Source organism: Genypterus blacodes, unplaced genomic scaffold, assembly GCF_046128005.1.
Source record: "Genypterus blacodes isolate CSIRO-AG114 ecotype Tasmania unplaced genomic scaffold, CSIRO-AGI_Gbla_v1 ptg000008l_1, whole genome shotgun sequence".
Classification (NCBI taxonomy): Eukaryota; Metazoa; Chordata; class Actinopteri; order Ophidiiformes; family Ophidiidae; genus Genypterus; species Genypterus blacodes.
In genome coordinates, this window is record NW_027466822.1 from 3,347,606 (window position 1) to 3,369,876 (window position 22,271).

A 22,271-nucleotide genomic window follows, 5' to 3' on the forward strand; every position below is an offset into this window, starting at 1 on the left:
ATGCAAAGCCAATAACAAACATGTATATGGGCCTTCCAGATATTGGTGATATTAGACACTCGCTCTTTAAGTGGAATGTCAAACATCACCCTCTGTAGGTATGAAAGGTGGCAGTCAAAGGTTGTAGTTCCCAACTCATGGGGAAAAGCAGCTGTGGTCAACATGCCAGTTAGAATCAGTCCCTGATCAGACCAGAACATCATCATGACTTCACTTCTGTTTGATGTCGCTGTCAACACTGGCTACACATCAGCAGTTCCACGTGACCTAAATTTGAACAAACCCACAGTAAGTGTTGAGCTGAATGGGCTTCAGCCATGACCGCGCCAGTCTGCACTGTGACAAATGCCTTTCCCCACTTTCTCACACAGTATTTTGAAATTTTTTCAAAATAATCTGGCAGCAATTGCCGAACCGCAAAAAGCTTCAGGGACTGTATAGTTGATTTAAATTGCTCCAAAGGTTCACAGCAGATAAAATTAACATATACTGAGCATATAAGGCAGACAAACTGAACTCACACATTGTTCTCTGTGGACGAGAAACCTGTGAGCGTTTGATCATCAATATGATTTTGTTCAGACTTCACTATCACTATGGGCTATCACTTTAGTAGTTGAACTTTATGGTCACAATTTAAAGAACTATAATATAAATATAAAGTGGTGTACAAGGCTACAAAAAATCTCATATAATCTGATAAATGCTACATCTGTCCACACACCCCACCATCCTAATGACTCTACATTTCACCCCTTTAAGGATGTCAAATATTTGTATCTCCACATTACAAAAACCGTCTTGATAAAATGGAATCAAAGGGAGATCCCTCCTCAAATGCAGTTAAGTGACAATAGCATACATACAGTTCCATCATATCACAAGGGGTTGAGGAAAGTTGGTGAGGAAGACTGTAAAAAACTAAAGCTTTCCATTGAAGGTGGGAAATTGAATTCACTAATAAAAAAAAGTGTAAGTGACATCAGTTATCAAACATGTAATCTTCTGCACCAAAACACCCTTGTAATGGCATAAGGCTCAGATTCCTGACTTTTCATATTGCCCTAAATAGCAATTAAAGTCTTCGTACATTCTATGGCTAATAAATTGAATTTGATGGGTAACTTTAGAGGAGTCCCCCTTCAAATATAAGAAAGGAAGAAAAAACGGGGCCTAGGCAACCATGACAGACCCCGAACAGAACACCTGTTAATCCATGAAACTATGGTTTGGGAAGTAGGCCTCCACAGGCTTTAATACTCCATATACAAGACAATGGCAAACACACTTTAAGAGCATAAAAGATGCATCCTATTCTTCTACTGCTCTTGGATATGTGTAGGCAGGTAATGTGCTGATCACCACTGGATGCTTGGTTCTGTCCAGCATTGGCTTGAGCCAGGTAATTCTGTAATGACAGTCTCACCTTCATGCTACAGTAAAATCTGAGCTGGCAGGAAGAGTCCAGATGGGCCTACATCACACACTCATGTCTGCAAGTGGCTATAAGTCCCAAGTCACATCTAGGGCATACACAAAATCAACACCAGCATACTTTTGTGCTGCTTTCACATCTAAACCATTTCCCTTGTTAAGATCAAAGCAACAGCAGGATTCTTATTCAGTATTTTAGGTCTAAATGCCTATTTGGCATCCAAAATGGACAATGTACGACACACCAGTTGTTACAGTCCACTAAACTGCTTTGAAAAAGGTGTAGAAATTCTTGAGTCCTGGTTCCTCTATGTTTACAGCTCAAAGCCGGTGCATGGAGTCTTGGCTGTGGCTTCCCGGGGATCCGCGGTTACGATGAGGCTTATACGAGTCTTGGTAGGGATCCTGGTAGTCCTCCTCCACCAGAGGTGAGTGGTCCCGGCTGTGCAGCGAGCCAGATGACAGACGATTCTGATTCTTTCGTCCTCTTTCATTATGGTAGTTCTCATCGGCAGGCATCAGGTTGAAACGTTCAACTGAGGAATGGTCAGTTGTTGTGTGGTTGCTGTTCCTGTTTCTTTGCACCTGTCAGAGAAATAACACCAATCCTTTATGTCAGTTAGCTTCAATGGACACTTGCCACAGACTATTAGCAGTTGGAACACCTTGTCAAACACGACACAAACAATTTGGAAAATGATTTGAGTAGAGATTTGTGAGATTCAGACATTCCCTGTCACTATGATCTTGTGTAAACAATTGTAGATATTCTGAAACACTATAAAAAGAAGCAAATACTGGAGAAAGTTACTGCACGGCCTTGTTCCATTATAAATATGTGTATATAAATTTAGAACTGCTTTTGTTCCTATTACACACCCAGCCATTCGTGAAGAGGAAAAATTTCCTGATGTGGGCTTGTAAAGCCCTTTGAGACATTGTATATGATATTTGGCTATACAAATAAATTGACTTGACTTGACTTGACATGTTCCTGCCCATGCTCTAAGATCTCAGCAGGCACCTCCCTGCCTGTGGGACCATAGGGTCCTCAGCTGTTTTGCGGTACTCCTGGCTGCTGTGCAGTCTCCATGCCTAAAGGCTCCCCACCAGGTTGTTGAGTGAGCTGACCCACAGAGCTCCCACAGAGCTCCTAGAGTCTTTCAGGACTTATGTTTTGCTGATTTTTTGTATTTTCTGCAGTATAATTGTATCTCCCACCTGCGGTTCCTATTGCATATCTGGCCATTTGAGGAGAGGGAATCTCTCTTTGAACTGCCTCTCCCAAGGTTCCTTCCTCTCCCTTATACATCAGGTTTTAGGGAGTTTTTCCTTGTTCCTGGGCTCTGGATCTGTCTGCTGTTGTGAGCCTGGAAAGCCCTTTGAGACATTGTATAGTATATTGGGCTACACAAATAAATTTGATATGATTTGATTTGAGTTGCATAAACGAACTGTCTCATCAGCTGTCTTTGTGGCTGATGTTGTGCTCCTGGGCTAGTGTGGTAGCACGTGGTTTGCGGTTGTGAGACCTGTTTGATAAACTTCCAAAATCACTGAAATAGGCATAGTATGTTGACTGACAGGTTCACCTGTATGGCAGAAGGATAGGGAGAGAGAGCAGTAGAGCCAAGGTTGCGTCCCAGCAGGGGGTTGAGCGGCGTACTGAGTGAGGTGTGTGTACCACGCCAGTATGCCTCCAGGTACTCTGCCAGGTGTTCGCATGCATCTTCCAGCTGGTTCTCATCAAGGATAATATCAAACATTTCCTGAAGGGTGAAAGGAACCGTTTATGGATTTCTGTGACAGGAGGAAACTAAAAAATGTTTTACTTTATTTTCACAATGAGGAACGATATAAAAATACATTTTTTTTTACTCACAGAAGGACACTGTGCAAGTTTTTCTGCTGCTACAAGCTGCACATTCAAGTGTTTGCTTTGGGATTTTCCTCTAGATTTGATCAGCCGCTGGAGGACCTGCCGGGAACACATTAGCAAAACATCACAGCTACAAACAAACTATCTTTATGTTGTAATCTACATCCAATTTGGTGTAGGGTGAACTTTATGATTATCTAAAATGTGTTTATTGGGCAGGCCTTTACAATTAGAACCCTGCAACAAAGCGGTCACCTCATTAGTTAATGCTACTGCATACAGGTTTGCAAGGATTTACTTAGAATTTCAAGAATTTCAGACCATCATGGGGAATGACATGGGCCACTTATTCATATCCCTATTAATTGGTTAGATGGGTTTCTCTTATATTGCACTATGGCATGGAAATGAAAGGAAGAGGAAAGGAAGGAAAGGAAGAGGAAAGGGGTTAAAGCAGATTTGTATTTCTGACTGATTTGTTATTCTGTTATTATTCATTCATTATGTTTTACCACCTGCAGCTTTAAACTTTGACACCACATATCCTGCCAGGAGGGGGCAGCACTTTGGGGAAAAAAACTCTCCCATTTTTATGGGATGGCAATCTAATACCAAAGCCCTCAAAGTTACCTTAGGAGAGGACACTTTGACATGAACAATGAGAGGTGCTAATGAGGTCTTGATGAGCTGTGCAGGATGGTTAATGGTGTCAGCATCCAGGACCACCAGCTGAAGCGACCTGGACAACTCAAAGATCCTTTCTATTTCACTCTGGACCTCAGCTATAAGAAGACAGTAGAATTTTGTAAGGCAAAGTTAAACTGACAACATCCAAAACACTGTGAGGAGAAATGTCTCATGTATTTACATTTTACATTGTCATTTTCACTTGTTCACTTGTTTACTGCAAGTACAAATATGAAAGTAAGACATTCAGGTTTTCACTAGAGAATGATTGAGGGTTACCTAGGTTGGAGCGGGTGTTGGACCTCTCAATGATGGCCCTCTTACTGGGGTTGTTAAGTACTGATCTCTTGGCTAAAGATATGTCAGCTGTTACCCTTGTGATGGATATCCTAAACAACATAAAAACAAGCAGTACATAAAATTATAACACTGCCATGCCCTTGTACAGTAAGCTTTGTCAACAATAATGCTTTTCTAGGCTGCTTACCTGCCATCAAATCTGTGCTTCAGGAAGTCAAACAATGCTTTCTGCATCATATCTGTCACCTGCATTGACAAGTAGATATAAGTAATCATTAAGCGTTTGTAGAAGCAAACAGGTCTACTGTACACATAGAGTTGAAATTTCATGAAGTCATTCCAATACCATCCATTTAGGCTCCTTCTGAATCTGAATAGAATTATTCATATCAATTTGTCTGTGAATTACACGCTTGACCCAGTTTCTTTTCTCTTGCCTTTCCTCAGATTGATTGTAGGGTAAATAAGGTGTTTAAGAGAAACTATGCGAAATGTCATAATGGCCGACGCACAGGTGATGAATTGGGGCACTTGCATTCCAATACAGCAGGGGTGGCTAACCAGTCCAGCTACAACAAACACCAACACCATTCGAAGAGCCGCACTGTTACCAGACCATCAAAGGCATTAAATGGTTCAACATAACAAAAGAACCATAGAGAAGAGGTGACGGAGAATAAATCAAAATACAGGAGAGCAAGGTGGCGGTAAAATAACCTCTCTCACAGAAAAAAAAACCCCTGACAACACATAACTGAGGGGAAAATAACCACAAACAAAAGACAATTGATTGTGTGTGTTGTGAAAATAAAAAGATAAAGTATTAACCCACACGGGTAAAGTGCTTAAAGATTAACTAATAAAGAATGTTCAAACTATAAACATAAGAAATATAAAATACAAAAAGCGCAGTGTGCCAGCAAGGCACAACGAGGAGCTGCCCAGTGACTGCCAGCGACCTAATCCATAATCAGATTCACAGCACCAGCATATGCATTTCCTGAGCCAATTTCTGACAGATTCCACCAAGGTGTTTCAATCAGAGAGAGAAATGTCATCCAGATTTGTTTGTATACGCTAAACCAATAGATGACAGAGACTTCATGTCCTTCCATCTACATATTCCTAACACTGACTATATCAACACGAAAGAAGTGTGCCTTTACCCACGACCCATTTTTAAAGAAACAAAGGCGTTCAAATGTCATATGTGATCTGAAATCATCAAAAAAGTAAATACATCGGCTGCATTTTACATTCTGCTACGTTCTATTGGTGTTGAAGACTACAACTTTGGAAACTGAGGACATTTCTAGAATCGGTAGGGAATCAAGTCCTGAAATGTGCTGTGTCTTTTCTTAATGTGCGATGAAGTACTGTTAAGCCATTCATCTCATTCAAAAGTGCAACACACAATATTCTGTGTTTGTAATGTAGTGCAGTTGTTCAAGCTTTGCACTACTTTTTCACACTGCTGAATTTATCCAGAAGGTTGTTACCACGGCAACGCCAGAATGGAAGTAGAGGACTGTAGTTACATGACAACTGACAGCTCCAACCACCCACCACCCCCTTGGCCTCATTTTGTTTGCCCTGTGGTGCCAGCAGTAAGTAATTATCAATGGACGGTCTCAGTTATACTGTTGCATCTTTGGGGACATGAAGCATAGAATCAATCTGGGTAGGTGGGAAAAAGAAAGGCTATGACATATGACACAGGGCATTAGTCATTCCAAACTGTACGGATAAATTTCATACATACAGAAAAGTTTTCGAATCAGTACTCAATATTGCAATATCATTTTACATGCTACAACAAAGCTGCTAAAACTAACTAATCACACATGGTTACTTTAGAAAAATACCCTCTATATACTGTAGCACATTATTCTTAATTTCAAACTAAACTAAATTTCATAACTTTCACATATTTTTAACCTGCAAATATTATTATTATTTATTATCATAAAGCAATTAAAATTTTGGCTCATAACTACTTAAAACTGAAAAAAAGCAGCATTTTCTTGGGACGACTTAATTCAAGATCGGAGCATGTGAGAAAGGTAATCCAGCACTTGTACACTCACATAAAAACACAACCAAATCTTTCTTACGACCCTGATTCAATACTATAGCTATACAGTATTAACTCAGCTTTTGCTTTGTGCTTTGTACCCTGCAGCAATATGAAAAGTGTAAATGGCTATAACTCATTGGTCATGAGTCTGACTCATTTCACATTTGGCATCACATCACATTGCACCTTAAATATTTCAGTATTCTCCAAAAACGATTACCACTATCACTGGCATCAAGTATTCAACAAACAAAAGTATTATGGCAGACGCATACCTTTCACACAGATACTACACATAAAATATGTAGAAACTCTCCATTTATAAATGGAAAATGTGACGAGCTAAGAGACAAGGAAAGCATAATGTGTGTGTTCTACCTCATAACCTTTCAGGGATGGTCCCACCAAGACAACTGGCCTCATGGAGGGAACCACATCATACGGAGGGATGTGCTCAGCCTGAAGTGGTGGATACAAATGTTTGCTACAGTCATCTTGGTGTGATTAATGTACAGATGTAAGAGAGTCATATAGGTTGAGATAACGAATGCTAAACCATGTGCCATGCTCCAAAAGTTAAGGACATTCTAATCAAGTCAATTTTCACAAATAATGATTTTTGATAAAGATTTATTCCAAAAATAGGTCTTATGGTAACTCGAAGCATTTTGCAATAATCCTGAACCTCAGTTATGATCAGTTAAACACAGAAGCACGTCATATTAATTTTTGAGTCAAGCTTTTGGTTATACAGATGGTTGGCCTTGACAGTTGACTTTAACAATAATCATAATCATTTTCACAATCATGATCATGCAGAGTATTGTTATTATATGTGCACTGTTTTTCTTAAATAAACAAAGAAATACATTTGTTTATACTCACCACTTTCTGTTTTTGCTTTCCCCCTAAAAACAGTGAAAGATCAAGTGAGTGAGTGTGTGCTGAATGGGCACAGTCAGACCACAGCGTCATAATTACGGCTGCTAAATATGTAGTCGTTATTGAATACAGACACAAAAGCAGAGCCGAGAAAAACTGTTCCTTCCCTGAATGTGATGAATGAGATGTTTGACCTACACTGACTCTAAGCGCCAGGGGGACTAACCTGCACTGTTGGGCTTGAATGTGCCTGACACCATTTCTCCCAGGCTGGAGGAGGAATTCCCAGTGGACCTACTGCTGCATTAAAAAACAAAGAAAATAGAACACGTTAACCCTTTATCGGGCAAGTGTAAGCTCCAGAAAGACATCATTAATCAAAGACCTATCCTTCTGAGGAAACAGGTTATAATAGCCTTTTTCTTTATAGTAATCGTGATATATTTAGGTAAATTCAGAAAGCAATGGCCAGCATTGTTTACGATCTCGGTCTGTAAAAGTGAATGGACTTTACTTAGATTTCCCTTTACCAATTTGTTTTTCCATTTATCACAACCTTTACACTTTTTTTTAAATTTATATTCACAAAGTTTATATAGATCTGCAGGACAAACAAACACAAACAATATGCATAGAACAACCTTTATTTTTTGTGTCTTTTGGCAATATTTCTGACACATTATCAACATTCTAATCATTCAATTCAATTCAACTTTATTTATATAGCGCCAAATGACAACAAATGTTATCTTGAGGCACTTAACATACAGAGAAATGTAAAGAACACATCATTCTCTGTGGATGGGCAACCTTCAAACCCTTTACAGCCGATTTTCACACATTAAGGGTGTGAGTGTTTGATCTGAATCACAAAAAGCTGGAGAGACTGTTGGTCACACGTGTTGACTGGTCAACACGTGTGACCGAAATACAATGTCATTCAAAGACTGACACAGGTCTTAATTTCTGTGTGATGAGTGTCTCAGAATTTCCTAACCCGATCCAAACTATATCAACAGCTACAGTGACATGGCTCATATCAGTTATTTATGAATGAATGATTCTGCTCTGCCCTGGATTTGCTATTTACCCATACGGAGACATCATACCTACAGTATGCCATTTTTTAAAAACACTTAGATAGATACTGCTGCAATTTCTTGAAATCCTCATTACATCCAAAAGGAACCCTCAAATTGTACAGAAACAAGATTCAATGTTTCTGTACAGTCTTCTAGTGATGGAATCTGATTTGGAAAGAACTTTTGAGTTAAAAATAATAATACTATAATTTACAACCAGGGACATCGCTACCTCAATTGTCAGTCATGCCTCATATTGTCATTCCTTCTTCATTTGACCATCTCAGCATTCAGCGTTTATTCAGCCTAATGATCCCCTGTCTAAAGTCCCTTAGCACAGCTGTCGTCTCCTCACCCCTGGAAGCGTCCCTTCTTCTGCTCCTGCTGGAGTCTAATGTTTTCCAGCTTCAGAGGGCTTGGGATAAAGCCGATGTCACAACCTTCCTTTACCAGACGGCCAATCCACCAGTCATTGCTATACTTCTAAAAGCCAAAGCGATGAGAAAAAGCTGACAGTTATTTCTGATGATTGTGCAGTGTACTCTATGTAGTAATATTAGATTGCTGATAATATAGCATACAAATACATGCAAACACAAAACCAACATCATACACTTATCTGTATATGTTATCTGTATACTGTCAATCATATCATCATTGACCCATTGAATTTGAAACTTTTTTGTACTTAGTTGTAATTGTTGTACTTTTGATACACTCTACTTTGTTAAGCTCTTAATTTATCTTATCTTAATACACTTTGCTTTGCTCGTTCCCCTTTGCTGCTGTAACATGTGAATTTCCCCATTGTGGGACGAATAAAGGTTTATCTTTTCTTATCTTAATATGTTTTGGTCACCCATCCAAAGAAATCCGCCAGCAGCAAAAATTTATTTTACTGTTTTATGCAAGAAGCTGTTTCCTCTTCATGTCACCGCAGGTGGACTGAAAATCCTGAATCAAAATGTTCAAACTTGTAAAGACAGTTTAACTCTTTCTACAACTTCACTGCACCAACTCATGAATTTGCAAAGTGCAGGTTCAGTACAATGATCACGATCATTGATATGCTTTGTATTTCTGCATTACTTGTTAAGGTGCATTAAAAGGGAGAGGCCAAAAAGAAAATATACACCATACACTACAGTATGCTCAACACAGTATCAAACGTAGATGACAAATTAAGCCTGCTGTAACTCAAAATCAAATGGAGACAAAGTGCATTAATTTAACAGGTGTGTACAGTACTTTTCTGTAGCAGTAGTGGGCAGTGCCTGGATTGTACCTCTTTTATGTGGAGGAAGTCCTTGGCATCAAATGAGATGCCCATGCCTGCCACAGGGACATCCTCATCCAGGGCACCACAGTAGCTCATATTGGTCCTCACAGCAAAGGCCACTGCTTTAGTCTGTGTCATAGAGCAGTATGACACCAATGCAGTACAGGTATTTGATGTTAAATAAGAAGCCACAGAAAAGTGCTGAATTGTTAATACATGAATGTGAATAATAAAAGGATAGAAACAACTTTAATTTCCATTTAATGCAATCAAATAAAACACCATTGTCCAAGTCCACTCATTCATCTCATTAACATGCTCTGTTAGTCTGCCATTACCCACCAGTCCATCAGCCATCACCATGAATTTCTGTGCCCCCTCCCCCCAATAATATATGACATTATTATTACATTACGAGCATTTTGGCAGACGCTTTTATCCAAAGCGACTTACACTACATTACCACCCTACGCAGAGGGGGGAGCAATTGAGGGTTCGGTGCCTTGCTCAGGGGCACCTTGGCAGGGACTCGAACCGGCGACCCTCCAGTTCCCAAGCGGAAGCTCTACCGACTGAGCTACTGCCTCCCCATTTTTTCCAATATTACAGGAATAACTAACACTTCACCAAAAAAAATAATGGATGTGAGAATAGAGAGCCATGGGAGGCCCATCTGACCTTTGCCCTCTCCAGCTGGACAGTGGCCTGCTGCTCCCTCTCCTGCTGGCCGCCCTCCTTCTCCTCCTCCAGGGACACATCAGAGTCTGATGGTCGGCTTGTGTAGGAATCAGCTGAACCCTGGAGCAGAACAAAGAAGATAGAAATGAAATGTTAGAATAAGGTCTATGAAGTTCAATATTGTACAAAGAGCTGTGGGGTAGCAATGTTCCTTATGATTAAACCTGATGGTGGTTTTAATCCTCTGGGATATAAAGGTAAAACATGTAATATGTCGAAATACCTTATAATGGCAAGCTTTAAGTTACACAAGTATGTCAGATTGTAATGGCATATGTCATGTTGAACACTGAAGACATTTGATTACCAAACACACAGCTACTGTACAAAAAGATGGGTTACAGGTTGCTCAGTCACACAACGGTGTGTATTCCTCTTCATACAGGATCAAAGGCTACCTGATTAAAGGTGACGAGTCAAAAGGAAAGCTACACACAGAAAGACATGGAAGCATGTCAAAGGAGTAAAATAAGAAACGGATACAATATTGTGCAGCAGGAACACACCCCATCAACTGCAAGCAGCAGGTGCAGAAGAATGCTTTCCTGGTGAACTCCTCATGCCTTAATGATAAGGAAAATTGCTCATTAGAGTTTAGAGATTAGATCGCTTATGAGAATTTGTTACTTGTAATTGAATGCTATAGATGAAATGATCTGCCCTGGTATAAACGTCTGCATTACAGTTAAATATTTATTTATTTACATAGTATATTTATATATTTACACTTCTGTTTATGGTGCTGTTATTACAACCTATTTATATGTGTTATTATAATAGATAAGGTGAGAGGATCACAAGAACGTACTACATATTAATGCTAACGCTAAGCTATAAATGGGGCCCATGTTTCTGCTGTTTTTTGGAAAGACCAATGAAAGAAACATTTGTTTAGCCATTGATCATGGACAAAAGCTGAAGATAGGTGGCAAAAGGTGGCACTTTCTCTTTCGACTAGGTCACTACACTGAGTTGACAATTTCATGGTTACACACAGGAGTCGTACTGGACTGCATTATAACAACAGCTGGTATGTTTTACCACTTTAAATAGAATAAATATAAATATTGTTTTTGCTTTCATTAAAGGGTCCACCTGTGTAGGTAATAGGTAGTAGGTAATTTCTTAAATAACAGAATTTATTGATTGACGTGAATCTATATCATAAAGACGAGTTAGCACTCTTTTACACTCCTCCTGGCCCTGTTCCTCAGTTGGGTTATATAATGATCATACAAAAGTTAGACACAACCTTTCTTAAGGTTCAGCGCTTGGGCCAATACTATTCACTCTGTATCCACTTCCATTAGGTAAAACTATTCACAAACACTATTTTCACTGTTATGCGGATGAAACCCAACTTTATCTATCAATGAAGCCAGAGGAGTCCAGTCAATTAAATAAACTCCAAGCATGCATTAAGCCTTAAGGTCCTTAAGCCTTAAGGTCCTTAAGGCTTAAGGACCTGTAATTTTCTACTGCTTAACTCTGACAAAACAGAGCTTAGTGTACTTGGCCCTAAACACCTTAGAAATTCACTATCCAGTTATTTTCAACCACTGTGCCGCACACTAGTGTGCCGTGAGAGATCGTCAGGTGAGCCGTGGGAAATTACCCAACTTCTTTAAATTAGTCTAAAAAAAATGTATTTAGTAACTGCAATGTAGTGACTGGCGAAATAATTAAATCCTCTTCCATGTGTCATGACCTGCCCAGTGGGTGGCAGTAGTGCAATAATGGCCTTGTTAATTCAAGACAATAGAATTAGTGATGCGCGCGAGAGGTGTTGGTGATAAGACGTACACAGCGATCGATAAATATTTAAAAAAAAGGAAAAATGAAGACTCCCACCTGGGCCCTAGACAATGAGTGGCGGTCAAAAGAAAGCAAAAACGGTGAGCTCAAGCAAATGCAGCGAAAGATATCTTTCTTTTGGATTTACTTTCCTGATGCACCGACTCCGTCATGCTTGGTGTGTAGGGAAAAGCTTAACAACAGTGCCATGGTCCCAAGCAAGCTTAAGTGCCATCTCCAAACAAAACACCCGTCACTTCAAAGCAAGAACACAGACTATTTGGTTCGTCTGCGAAAAAACACGGAGGAACAGGCACATTTTGTGAGAAAAACTACAGTTGTCTGAGATAGCTCTCAAAGCTAGCTGAAGTAGCTAATAGTTACTAAGCTGGCTAGTAGTTGAACTCGTGGCCAAATCCAAAAAGCTACACACTGTGGCGGAGACATTAATACTACCTGCCTGCAAAGCCATTGTAACTGACTGAGTATAACTAAATTGAGAGTCTTTTGACTAATTGTCATTGTAAATGTGTAATTTTGTAACACTTTTGGTTGGTGGTGTGACTCAGGATTTTTTTCATGTAAAAAATGTGCCTTGGCCCAAAAAGTTGAAAAACACTTCCACTATCGAATGATATAGCCATCATTGATGACATCGCCTTGGCCTCCAGTGCCACCATAAGAAATCTAGGAGTCATCTTTGACCAGGATCTGTCGTTTTTTGCCCACAACAAATTTCTTGTCTGTCTGTCTGTCTGTCTGTGTCTGTTTCTTTTTCTCTCTATTTCTCTTTCTCTCTCAACCCAACCGGTCAAAGCAGGTGGCTGCCCACCTAGAGACAGTTCTTCCCTAAGTTTCTTCCTGTTTTTCCTTGCCGTTGTTGCCAAGTGGTTGCTCATGGGGGAATGTCAGGCCTCTTTAAATACTCTGTATGTAAAGTGCCTCATACAAAACGCTCATTTGAATTTAATTGAATTGTTTTAAGTAGCTTGACAGTAGGTTACAATCATCACAAGTCATCACAATGCTAAATAGTTCGATTTGATATTGAAATTGCGCAATGACTATTTTCAATCATTCCATGAATCTAATGTTGCAAAATTTGGAATTTTTTGCTGCTGTATACTCGTCAGTATTTTATAGACAGTTATCAGTGTGTACTCTTGGTTAATATTTCATATTTTGGAGTAATAACCCCTACATGCACACGCAGTTTTTTTCTTCTTTGTTCTTTGTTTGTCTTGGTTTTCTTTCCTTTTATCTTATAAAACGCAGGTTTACTTTCATGATCAGTCTATTACATTACATCCATCCTCATCTTCATAAAACCCTTGCATACTTCATGTTTTCATTGCACTGGCGCACTTATTCACCTCATCCACCCCTGAAATACCCAATGCCTGACAGCCACACCCATGTTTAAAAGCTACAGACACACCCATATCTTGTCAAAGGGACTTCTTATCCATTTCAGTACAAAATCCAAGGCTTACACCAAATGAAAACAGCAGTTCAAAAATAAAACTTTGCATTTTGTCATTTTGTGACTGGATAGTAAACTTTTGGAGGATCCTTTCTAAATATGGTGAAGCGAAGGAAATCAAAAGCAGTCAGACCACTTGGACACCGAGATGATAATGTCTGAAATGACTGAAGGATGTTATAGAATAATACTTTCTCTACACTCTATCTGTAAAGCAAAATCTGCCACTTACCATATACCCCTCACCTGTCTCTCTTTGTCTCACACACACACACACACACACACGCACACGCACACGCGCACACACACACACACACACACACACACACACACACACACACACACACACACACACACATACACACACACACACACACACACACACAATGCATTGTTACTCAGGTTATTATCTAGGAGTTTGAAGTGGCCAGCCTTGAGTCCATCGTGCCACACTCAGACCTTATCTGTGCAGACACCAGAGCTAACTCTAGTCCCCTATCTCCATCCTTCTTCCTCCCCTGACCTCCACACACCTATCAGATCTAGACCAGGCTAAAAGCATTCACACTACCATTACATCCAACGGCAGCCACCAGTAGCACCAACAGCCTACAAGTCAGGCAAGTAAGAAAACATCTCCAGGCAACTGCAGAAAGACTTCCTCCTACTTAAATAAAGGAGGGCCTCGATTTATTCATTTATATGACTTAATAATAAACCATGTCTTCTTTCAGAGTCTTCCTCCAACATCTTTACAGCTAGTGTTTAATTGATTGATCAATTAGTGGATCAACAGAATTTCTTTTTTATAAACAATTCATCTTTGTTCATTACAAATCAATCAATCAATCACACTTTTTTGTATTGCACTTTCAAACAAACATTATGAAACACAAAGGGCTAAACAATAAAACACAATAAAAGTAAATGAAAGGTTTAGATTACAAAATAAAGCAATAAAATACTAAAGGGGAGGAGATGTATCGAAGTGAGTAAAACTGAAATAAAAGGACCATATCAAAAGGAAAAATATCCAGAAGATAACAGACTAAACATGCTGATTGAGTTAGAATAACAAACTGGAATCTCTCCTGCCTTTCACCAAGCAGCACCTACTACTCCTTATTGATCCTTGTAACCATTTTTCTGCTGCTCCAACATACATTTTCTCCAACAGATTCTCACTGCACATCGTTACAAATATACTCCAGTCTGTATCAGTGACACTGTATATATATGTGTGTGTACCAGCATGTGATGGAAAAAATTGAATTCAAACTTCTATACTGTATATATTGCACATGTTCAGCATCAAGTGATGTCAAGCTGACCACAGCGTGTGTGGCACGCATTGCTGGGCTCAGACTCAGATGAGAACAGCAATGGGGAAGACAGTCGGCAGGAAGTACAGTAGATGGTGTTGACAGGGAAATGGTGAGGAATGAGATAATGTTGTATTTTAGTGAACAATGTATTGCAAGAGTCCAATCCAATGGTGGAAGGAAAATGCAGCCAGGTTCCTCATCCTGGTTATTTTGGCCAAATTCCACCTGTCTGAACCTGCAACATTAACTCTGAACGCCTCTTTTCATCTGCTGGGAACATTGTGACGAAAAAAGAGTAAGCCTGACCTCTGACCTCAGACCTCAGACCTCAGACGACATGCTCACATTCCTCCACTGCAATGCTTAACAATGTTCTACGGTCTCCCAGGTTGTGTGTATGTGCTTGGGTGTTTGTGTTAAGATTTTATTCAGAAGTGTTATTCATTTCTGCAAGTGTTACTCAAATCGCACTATTTTAACCGCACAATTATTCTTTCTGAAAGTTACTTGAATTTTAAGTTTAACAATTGTGATAGTACACATGTAAATATGACTAATGATATACATACTAATAGCAGGACTGCTGATTGCTTTCTTAAATTTGTTGTCGAATAATGCAGTGCAAACATTTGTTTTGTTACATTTGTCTTTCAAGAGAAGTTGGTTGGATGAAATCGTGAAAAATCAATGAGCCAAGTTATTTATATTTATTTTGGGGTAATTGATATATATATAGAGTAATAAAATATAATCTGTAGATTAATAGACTAATTGGGAAAAAAAAATCTGTAGATTAATCGCATCCATTATCTTTATAATCTTTACTTCATTGATTGAGAGGCAGGCTACACTCACTCACTCACTCACTCACTCACTCACTCACTCACTCACTCACGTTTACAGTTCAACTAACCTGCTTTTTGACAAATTGAAAATTGACAAATGTAAGAAAATGCAATTGCAATTTTAAAGAAATTACAAAATCACTCAATTTGGATTCAAAACATTTTTTGATTTAATATTTTCTTGAGTAATGTATTAGTCTAATAAGGATTTTTGCAGGGCAGCATTTCAAAACCACAGCTAACAGGCTAAATTACTTTTGACTCAGATGGTTAACTATACAAGTACAGCAGGAATTATAAACGGAAAGAGCAAAGGGCAAAGGAACAAAAAGTAAGGCTGTGCAACATTAATGAAATTACTGTGAATCACACACATACATACACAATACATCCATAGATAGAAAGTAATCAGTTGGAAAGATGGTCGATCAGCTCACATCTGCAGATGCTTGATGAGACTGGAGTAGAAAAGCCTCCTCCTGCATTTTTTACTTCTATTTGAAATCACCAAGTGTAACTCCTGTGGATACTTATGAACCAATATCCGCTTATGAGCATACACACGACCATTACATACATGACTCAACATGCAAGTGTGATTCACAAAGAGCTCCTTCACTCACCGCTTCCGAGTCTTCAAATCCATGAAGGTACAAGTTATCATACATGGAGGAGTGAGATTCCAAAAAGCACCTCTTCCGCACAAAATAGGCAACAACTGAAATTACCGGTGATCAACCTGCTCCACAGAGGAGGGATGATGAGGAGAAAGTAGTGACAGAGCCCCAGTCTGACTTCTCCTCATGAATGTGGACAGAGCAAAGGGATCACAGAGGAGAGCCAGCACAGAAAATGTGGGCCTGTGCCTAGCGAGTGTTGGTCCCCATTATAAGGCAGCCTGGGTTTCCCGAGAGGCAGACCAGACTTGGCATTTCATCTGCCTCCTAAACTCAGATCACAGGAGCCAATCCTGTTCTCCTGCACTGGATGATGACAGAAAAGGGATGCAGCCTGCTGATTGGCTAAAGGAAGTGCCACTCCGCTCAGCTGGCTGTGAGCAAGGAAGAGGAGAGCGAACGAGGATAGCAGAGGGAACCAGTCTCATAAATGCATTTGTGTGTGATTATCAGAGGTGGAAAGTAAATTTTCAGTTTTTTCAAGCTACAACAGAATATATAATTAATATAATATATTTTTCTAATTTTTTGATTGAAGCAAAGGTGAATAGATGGTGATGATGTGTTTTAACTGTCCCCACACTTAATGGAAACACAGTTACAACCTTACATTAAGCTAAATGATTCTAAAATCGATATGTCTCAAATTAAAAGAATGTAAGTCAAAAATTGGACAGGCTATTAAAGAAATTGAACAGTCAAATTCACAGTCACATGAACCTGCATAAGAAACCTGCATCAGACAAGGGATAAATGTCTAAAAAAAAAGATCTGTGTATGCCCAAGTGATGTACCGCTGCCCTCTTCTGACAAACTGTAGTACAGCAGCTGCACGTAGTTTGGGTTCTGACACTTAATAACTTGTCTTTACTGATATCTACCGGTGCCTAGTCGTCCCTGGTCTCATATCAGCGACAATTTTGTCACTGGCTTGCCTCCATCTAAAGGTAATTCTGCCATACACATCACTGTGGACCATTTCTCCAAGGCTGTCCATTTTGTGGTCCTGTCTAGTTTAAATAATTTGATGACATCATTTTGTACAATATGGTAATCTCTTTCCAGAAGGGGAATTATTTCGGTAAAATGATTATCTTGATTGGAAGAATGTCTGCAAAGGTGTCATACATCCAGGTTTCATGAATGAGGAAGGTGAAAGTAAGTAAGTAAGTTGAAGTTTGAAGTTTCTATTACTGCAAGAAGATAACGTTCCATTATTGTATCCTGGTAAAACTCAGTCCACCTCACCAATTGCTTTCCTTAGAGAATTATGTTGAGCTGACCCTGTAATAAAGTCAGTCTGCTGTGTAGAAAATGAATTAATGAATTATTTTGTTTTATATTCCAATATGTCACAGTGGGTCTCCTACACTACTTTCACCCTGATTGTAAGACTGATACCTTCAACTATAACCAATTGGTAGAGTTACTCCTACTCAACCACACTGATACTGGCCTCATGACGACATGCCATGGTTTGTGGTCAGGGTGCTTGGACCCCTTAATAGCTGCTATGCAAGTCTACGTCTAGTTACATATTTCTTTTGATGGTTGCATGTTCCAACAAGGCAATGCTGACCACAATGGCCACAATGATGACTTATTCATTACAGATCTATTAGCTCTCTAAAATAGCACCAATCCTAAAAAAGCTTCAGTTTAAAACAAACAGACTCATGGGTGTGCCTCTACTACTGCAAAATCAATATTTTCGAAAATCACAAGCAAGTCAAACAAGTCTTGGTATTCAGATCAAGTCAAAACCGGCATTTTAAGTAAAGTCACAAGAGGTAATAAGAGCCAAGGTTGAGCATGTACAAAGTGTACTTAAAGCTGAACAGGAGGAGGTGCGCCTGCCTGCTAATCAGCCTGCCTGGTTTGAACCCTGCTGTTGAAGGGTAGCTGTTACTATAGCAATATAAGAGAATCAAAGCGTGCCCACTCCTCTCCTCACCTGATGACGATCTCACTGCTGATGACACAAATCACAGTGGGGGATGTGTGCAATTGAGTGGAAAGGGCAAGAGCTTGTATGCGTGTTCTTTGTTTGTTTTTGTTTGTTTGTTTGTTTGTTTGTTTCTCTTCCTGTGAGCCATTTAATCATTTGGTTCACTATTTATCAAAATCTGTCCTAGGTTGAATGGATTTTGACTGAATCTGTCTACCAAAAAATATCCATATATTAGATTTGAGAAGTCTTCTTTGTTGTTTTCATTCCCTGTCTAAAAAGCTGCAGTGCTACACATCCTTCACTGGACAGCACAACAAATTTTGTAGTTCATTATTTATATTTTTTCTTTGGTAGACTGTGTACAGCCAGTACAAGATGAAATATTACTCAAATATTTATAATTACTGGTGATGAAGTTGAAATTAGAACTAATAATACAGATAGATACAGAAAGATAAAGAGGACGCTAATTTGTGTCTTTGTGTCAGTGAATGTCCCTTGCAGCCTCAGTTCCCTTGGTAACTTGTACAATGGCTACAGCTTGGACATGTGAGGCAATGATCCCCGATCCTGCTTTGGTTCACAGCGATACGTGGATGGACTGATCACAGGTCATTGATGGGCCATGTCATTCATATGTGGAAAAAGTAGAACAGTGTCCCGTTTTATCACACGGGAGGCCCAAAAGGAAGACAATTCTTATCTGTGTGTTCACTCACATTGGCAGATATTCAATGCGTCTGGTATTAGAGTTAAGTCTGCATATGTATGCGGTCCAAAACGATGTGAGAATATCTGATTCCGTATTCACAATACATATCTAATATCCTCATCCAAATGTGCCTCTTTTGAGCAAAACGATTTTTCTGTCAGCAGAACCGTAGCATTTGATCCTTCAAACAACAAATCCCCACACATGTCACTGTGAATATAAAAAAGGGATTGTTATTATCACATGTCACAGTAAACAGGGTCGTCCAATGGTGGAGGACAGCTAACAATAAGTAGCTGTAAATGTTGCACCTGTCTGAGGATGAAGCTGGTGGAGGTGGTGCTCCCATCTGATCTCTTCAGCCGACTGCGTCTGGAGTATGTCCCCCTGTTGGCCTGTCATGGGGGAAAACACACATATTTGTTACTCTTCTTTTTTTGTCCCTATATTCCTCCTCACTCTCTCTCCCTCATAGTCAAGGGCACCTTCCTTGACGCACCCCCTCCTTTAAACCAGCATCTTGGCCCCCAGGGTCTCCAAGCTGCTGTCTCCTTCCAGCTGCCTGTTGTCCTCAGTGGTGAGCTTATTATAAGCAGACAGTCAGTTACTGCATTATCAGCTTGTCATGATGGAGTGGCGTTTGCTTGGGTACTCCATTCACGGGCTCCACAGACTCAATTTCCTGACCCATTTTAATAACGAGCCAATTCCAATGCTTGCGGAGAGGATGAAATGCACTTCATCCCTGGACTGACCTCATACACGGCTCTACCTCTCGGCCCGTTTGATACTGGCTCCTGTCTTACTGTGTCTTTGGAAAGACAATGTTTGTGTGATTACTGTGGCTGCTCCCTATTTAGAAATATCCCTCCTTACAAGCTGAGGTCTGACATGAAATATGCTTCATTTCCAGGAAAAATACAACATGTCAGACTTCAAAGCTTCCAATACTGAAATGCACTGGAATCATGCCTACAGACTGGAGGTTTCAGTATGGGTTTCATATAAATATGCTGTAGGAAAGGTATAATTACTCCCTTGTTACATATTGACTGTGTAGCAATGCTACAGATCAATTCTTTCTCTGGAAAAGTGACTTGAACTGGACCATACAGCATGAATCCAGTCTCATTAGAAGAGAAATGAATAATTAAGCACATCATTTCATTTCAATTTAAATAAATCAAATTCTAACCATACTGCAGACCCATATCCATTTTGACAAATGACACCTTAGGGGCCATTAGGTATGTTGAAAAATGTAGAGAAGGCTTCAGTTACAGAAAGGAGTTGTAGAGGTCAGTGTGTCCAATGCTACAGTCTATCTATCTATCTATCTATCTATCTATCTATCTATCTATCTATCTATCTATCTATCTATCTATCTGTCTATCTGTCTGTCCGTCTGTCTGTCTGTCTGTCTGTCTGTCTGTCTCCCTATCATACTTCTTTTACAGGAGTTCACTTATTTTAAATTATCGAATTTATCTCTAATCTTTCATAAATTTGGGGAATCATTTTTTTATTTTCTTATTATTCTTGCTTTGTCAGTATGTAGTACTGTGTGTAGTTAAAGAGAATTTAATCCACTTTACACATACATACACACATATACATGCACTTACTGGAGAAGAGAAGAGAAGAGAAGAGAAGAGAAGAGAAGAGAAGAGACTACCTGAGAAGCTGGTTTGTGGACTCCGTCTATCCCGTGTCGGGTGTATATATGCCGGGACATCTCCGCCAGCTCGTCGGTCCAGGGCGGAGGCTGCCGCTCGGCGCCGCTCCACTGCAGCCGCTGCTGGTGCTCCACTGGAGGACAGGGACAGGGCGCCGGATCCTCCAGCTTCCCTCTGGCTGCTTCGACACAAACAAAATGAAGAAGACAGCAGCGGCGGAGCCTGCAGATACTCCAGCAACACTGTGACTGTGTGTGTGCACCAAGAGCCAACAACACACAAGGACGGATACGCAGCGCTCAAGTGCTGCATTCAAGTACAAACGAAAGATTCCTAACGGCATCTAACCAGATAGAAAACCAAGGCTGGTAACAGCTTGCACATTTAGAAGCCATCATCATTACCGTCGTCGTCGTCGTCGTCATCATCATCATCATCAGCAGCAGCAGCATCAGCAGCATCACGGTGTAATCCGATCACTTCATTTCCATACAACTACAACTACCAATAGGTCGTTCTACATAGATAATTAACGGGTGGGAAAAGGTTTGACAATCAGGATGCGGGTAAAGGAACAAGTAATATATAATAAATACATAAATAATACATAAAGCAATGTAGGTTTGGCTATAGCATAGTTGACAGGATCGATATTGTGGGGGTAATATAGCTTACCACTGTGCGTATTTGTGAGTGTTTTTATGATTATTCTTATGCTATTGGGTACTTCTATCAATCCCAACTAACATTTGATATCATATTGTAGTTAGGTCGGAAGGAGACGCTTGCAGCACAAAGGATTATGGGAGTTTTCCCAACTAAGACATAAATGTGTCGAGTCCTGTTCTAATGGTTGTTTTGTGCGTGCACATCTTATCTCTATCTCTCAAGAACTTGACAACAGTTTCTGACCCTTGGTCTTTTGTTATTGCTTTCACCCAACGACTAAGTGACCAATTATTACTAACTAATGCTTTCCATGCACTGATTTTACCATGCCAATATAATCTCTAACTAGATGTTTGAAGCATACTTCTGGCACTGGAATATGACCTATTGCTGTTGTTATTCCTGTTCTTATATCATTTTGGGCACACATTTCACATTGTCCTAGCACCTCATCCAGCATTGTCTTCAGAAATGGTAACCAATACCGTTGTTTTATTTTTGTTACCAATTACTTGCACAGTGCAAATGGAAAGTTAGACTGCGCAAATCAGAAATCAACATGGTTAACAATGAAACGGAAGCAACTAGTAATCCTTCATGTGATCTCCACAGACCCTTCTCATCAGCTGACCAGCTTCCTGCTGCATTAGAATGATGTCCTCTGTGGTGGTGACTGACCCTAGTGATCCTAGTTTTCAAGGAACAATCCACTGGGATGAGACAATGACAAGACGCAAAATATAATGGAGAGATTATTTATCCCATCTGGCAAGGGAGCATC

The 22,271-nt window shown here is 39.8% G+C and overlaps 1 protein-coding gene across 5 annotated transcripts; it reads right to left on the minus strand.

Moving 5' to 3' along the window:
* Window positions 1-1,755: 1,755 nt before the first annotated feature.
* cacnb4a (calcium channel, voltage-dependent, beta 4a subunit) lies at window positions 1,756-20,880 on the minus strand. 5 transcript variants are annotated; one of them, XM_076156361.1, is made up of 14 exons: window positions 20,821-20,880; window positions 19,457-19,540; window positions 10,299-10,418; window positions 9,627-9,749; window positions 8,697-8,824; window positions 7,486-7,556; window positions 7,263-7,285; window positions 6,756-6,836; window positions 4,488-4,546; window positions 4,280-4,389; window positions 3,944-4,095; window positions 3,317-3,412; window positions 3,015-3,203; window positions 1,756-2,019 (listed from the first exon to the last, which is right to left on the minus strand). In XM_076156361.1, exons 1-14 carry the CDS (start codon window positions 20,878-20,880, stop codon window positions 1,756-1,758), a joined length of 1,560 nt encoding a protein of 519 aa, XP_076012476.1. The 5 variants fall into 5 exon arrangements, with proteins under 5 accessions (XP_076012476.1, XP_076012477.1, XP_076012482.1 ...); XM_076156362.1 differs by having other exon boundaries at window positions 3,027-3,203; window positions 7,486-7,559; XM_076156367.1 differs by lacking the exons at window positions 19,457-19,540; window positions 20,821-20,880 and adding an exon at window positions 16,429-16,473.
* Window positions 20,881-22,271: the final 1,391 nt, after the last annotated feature.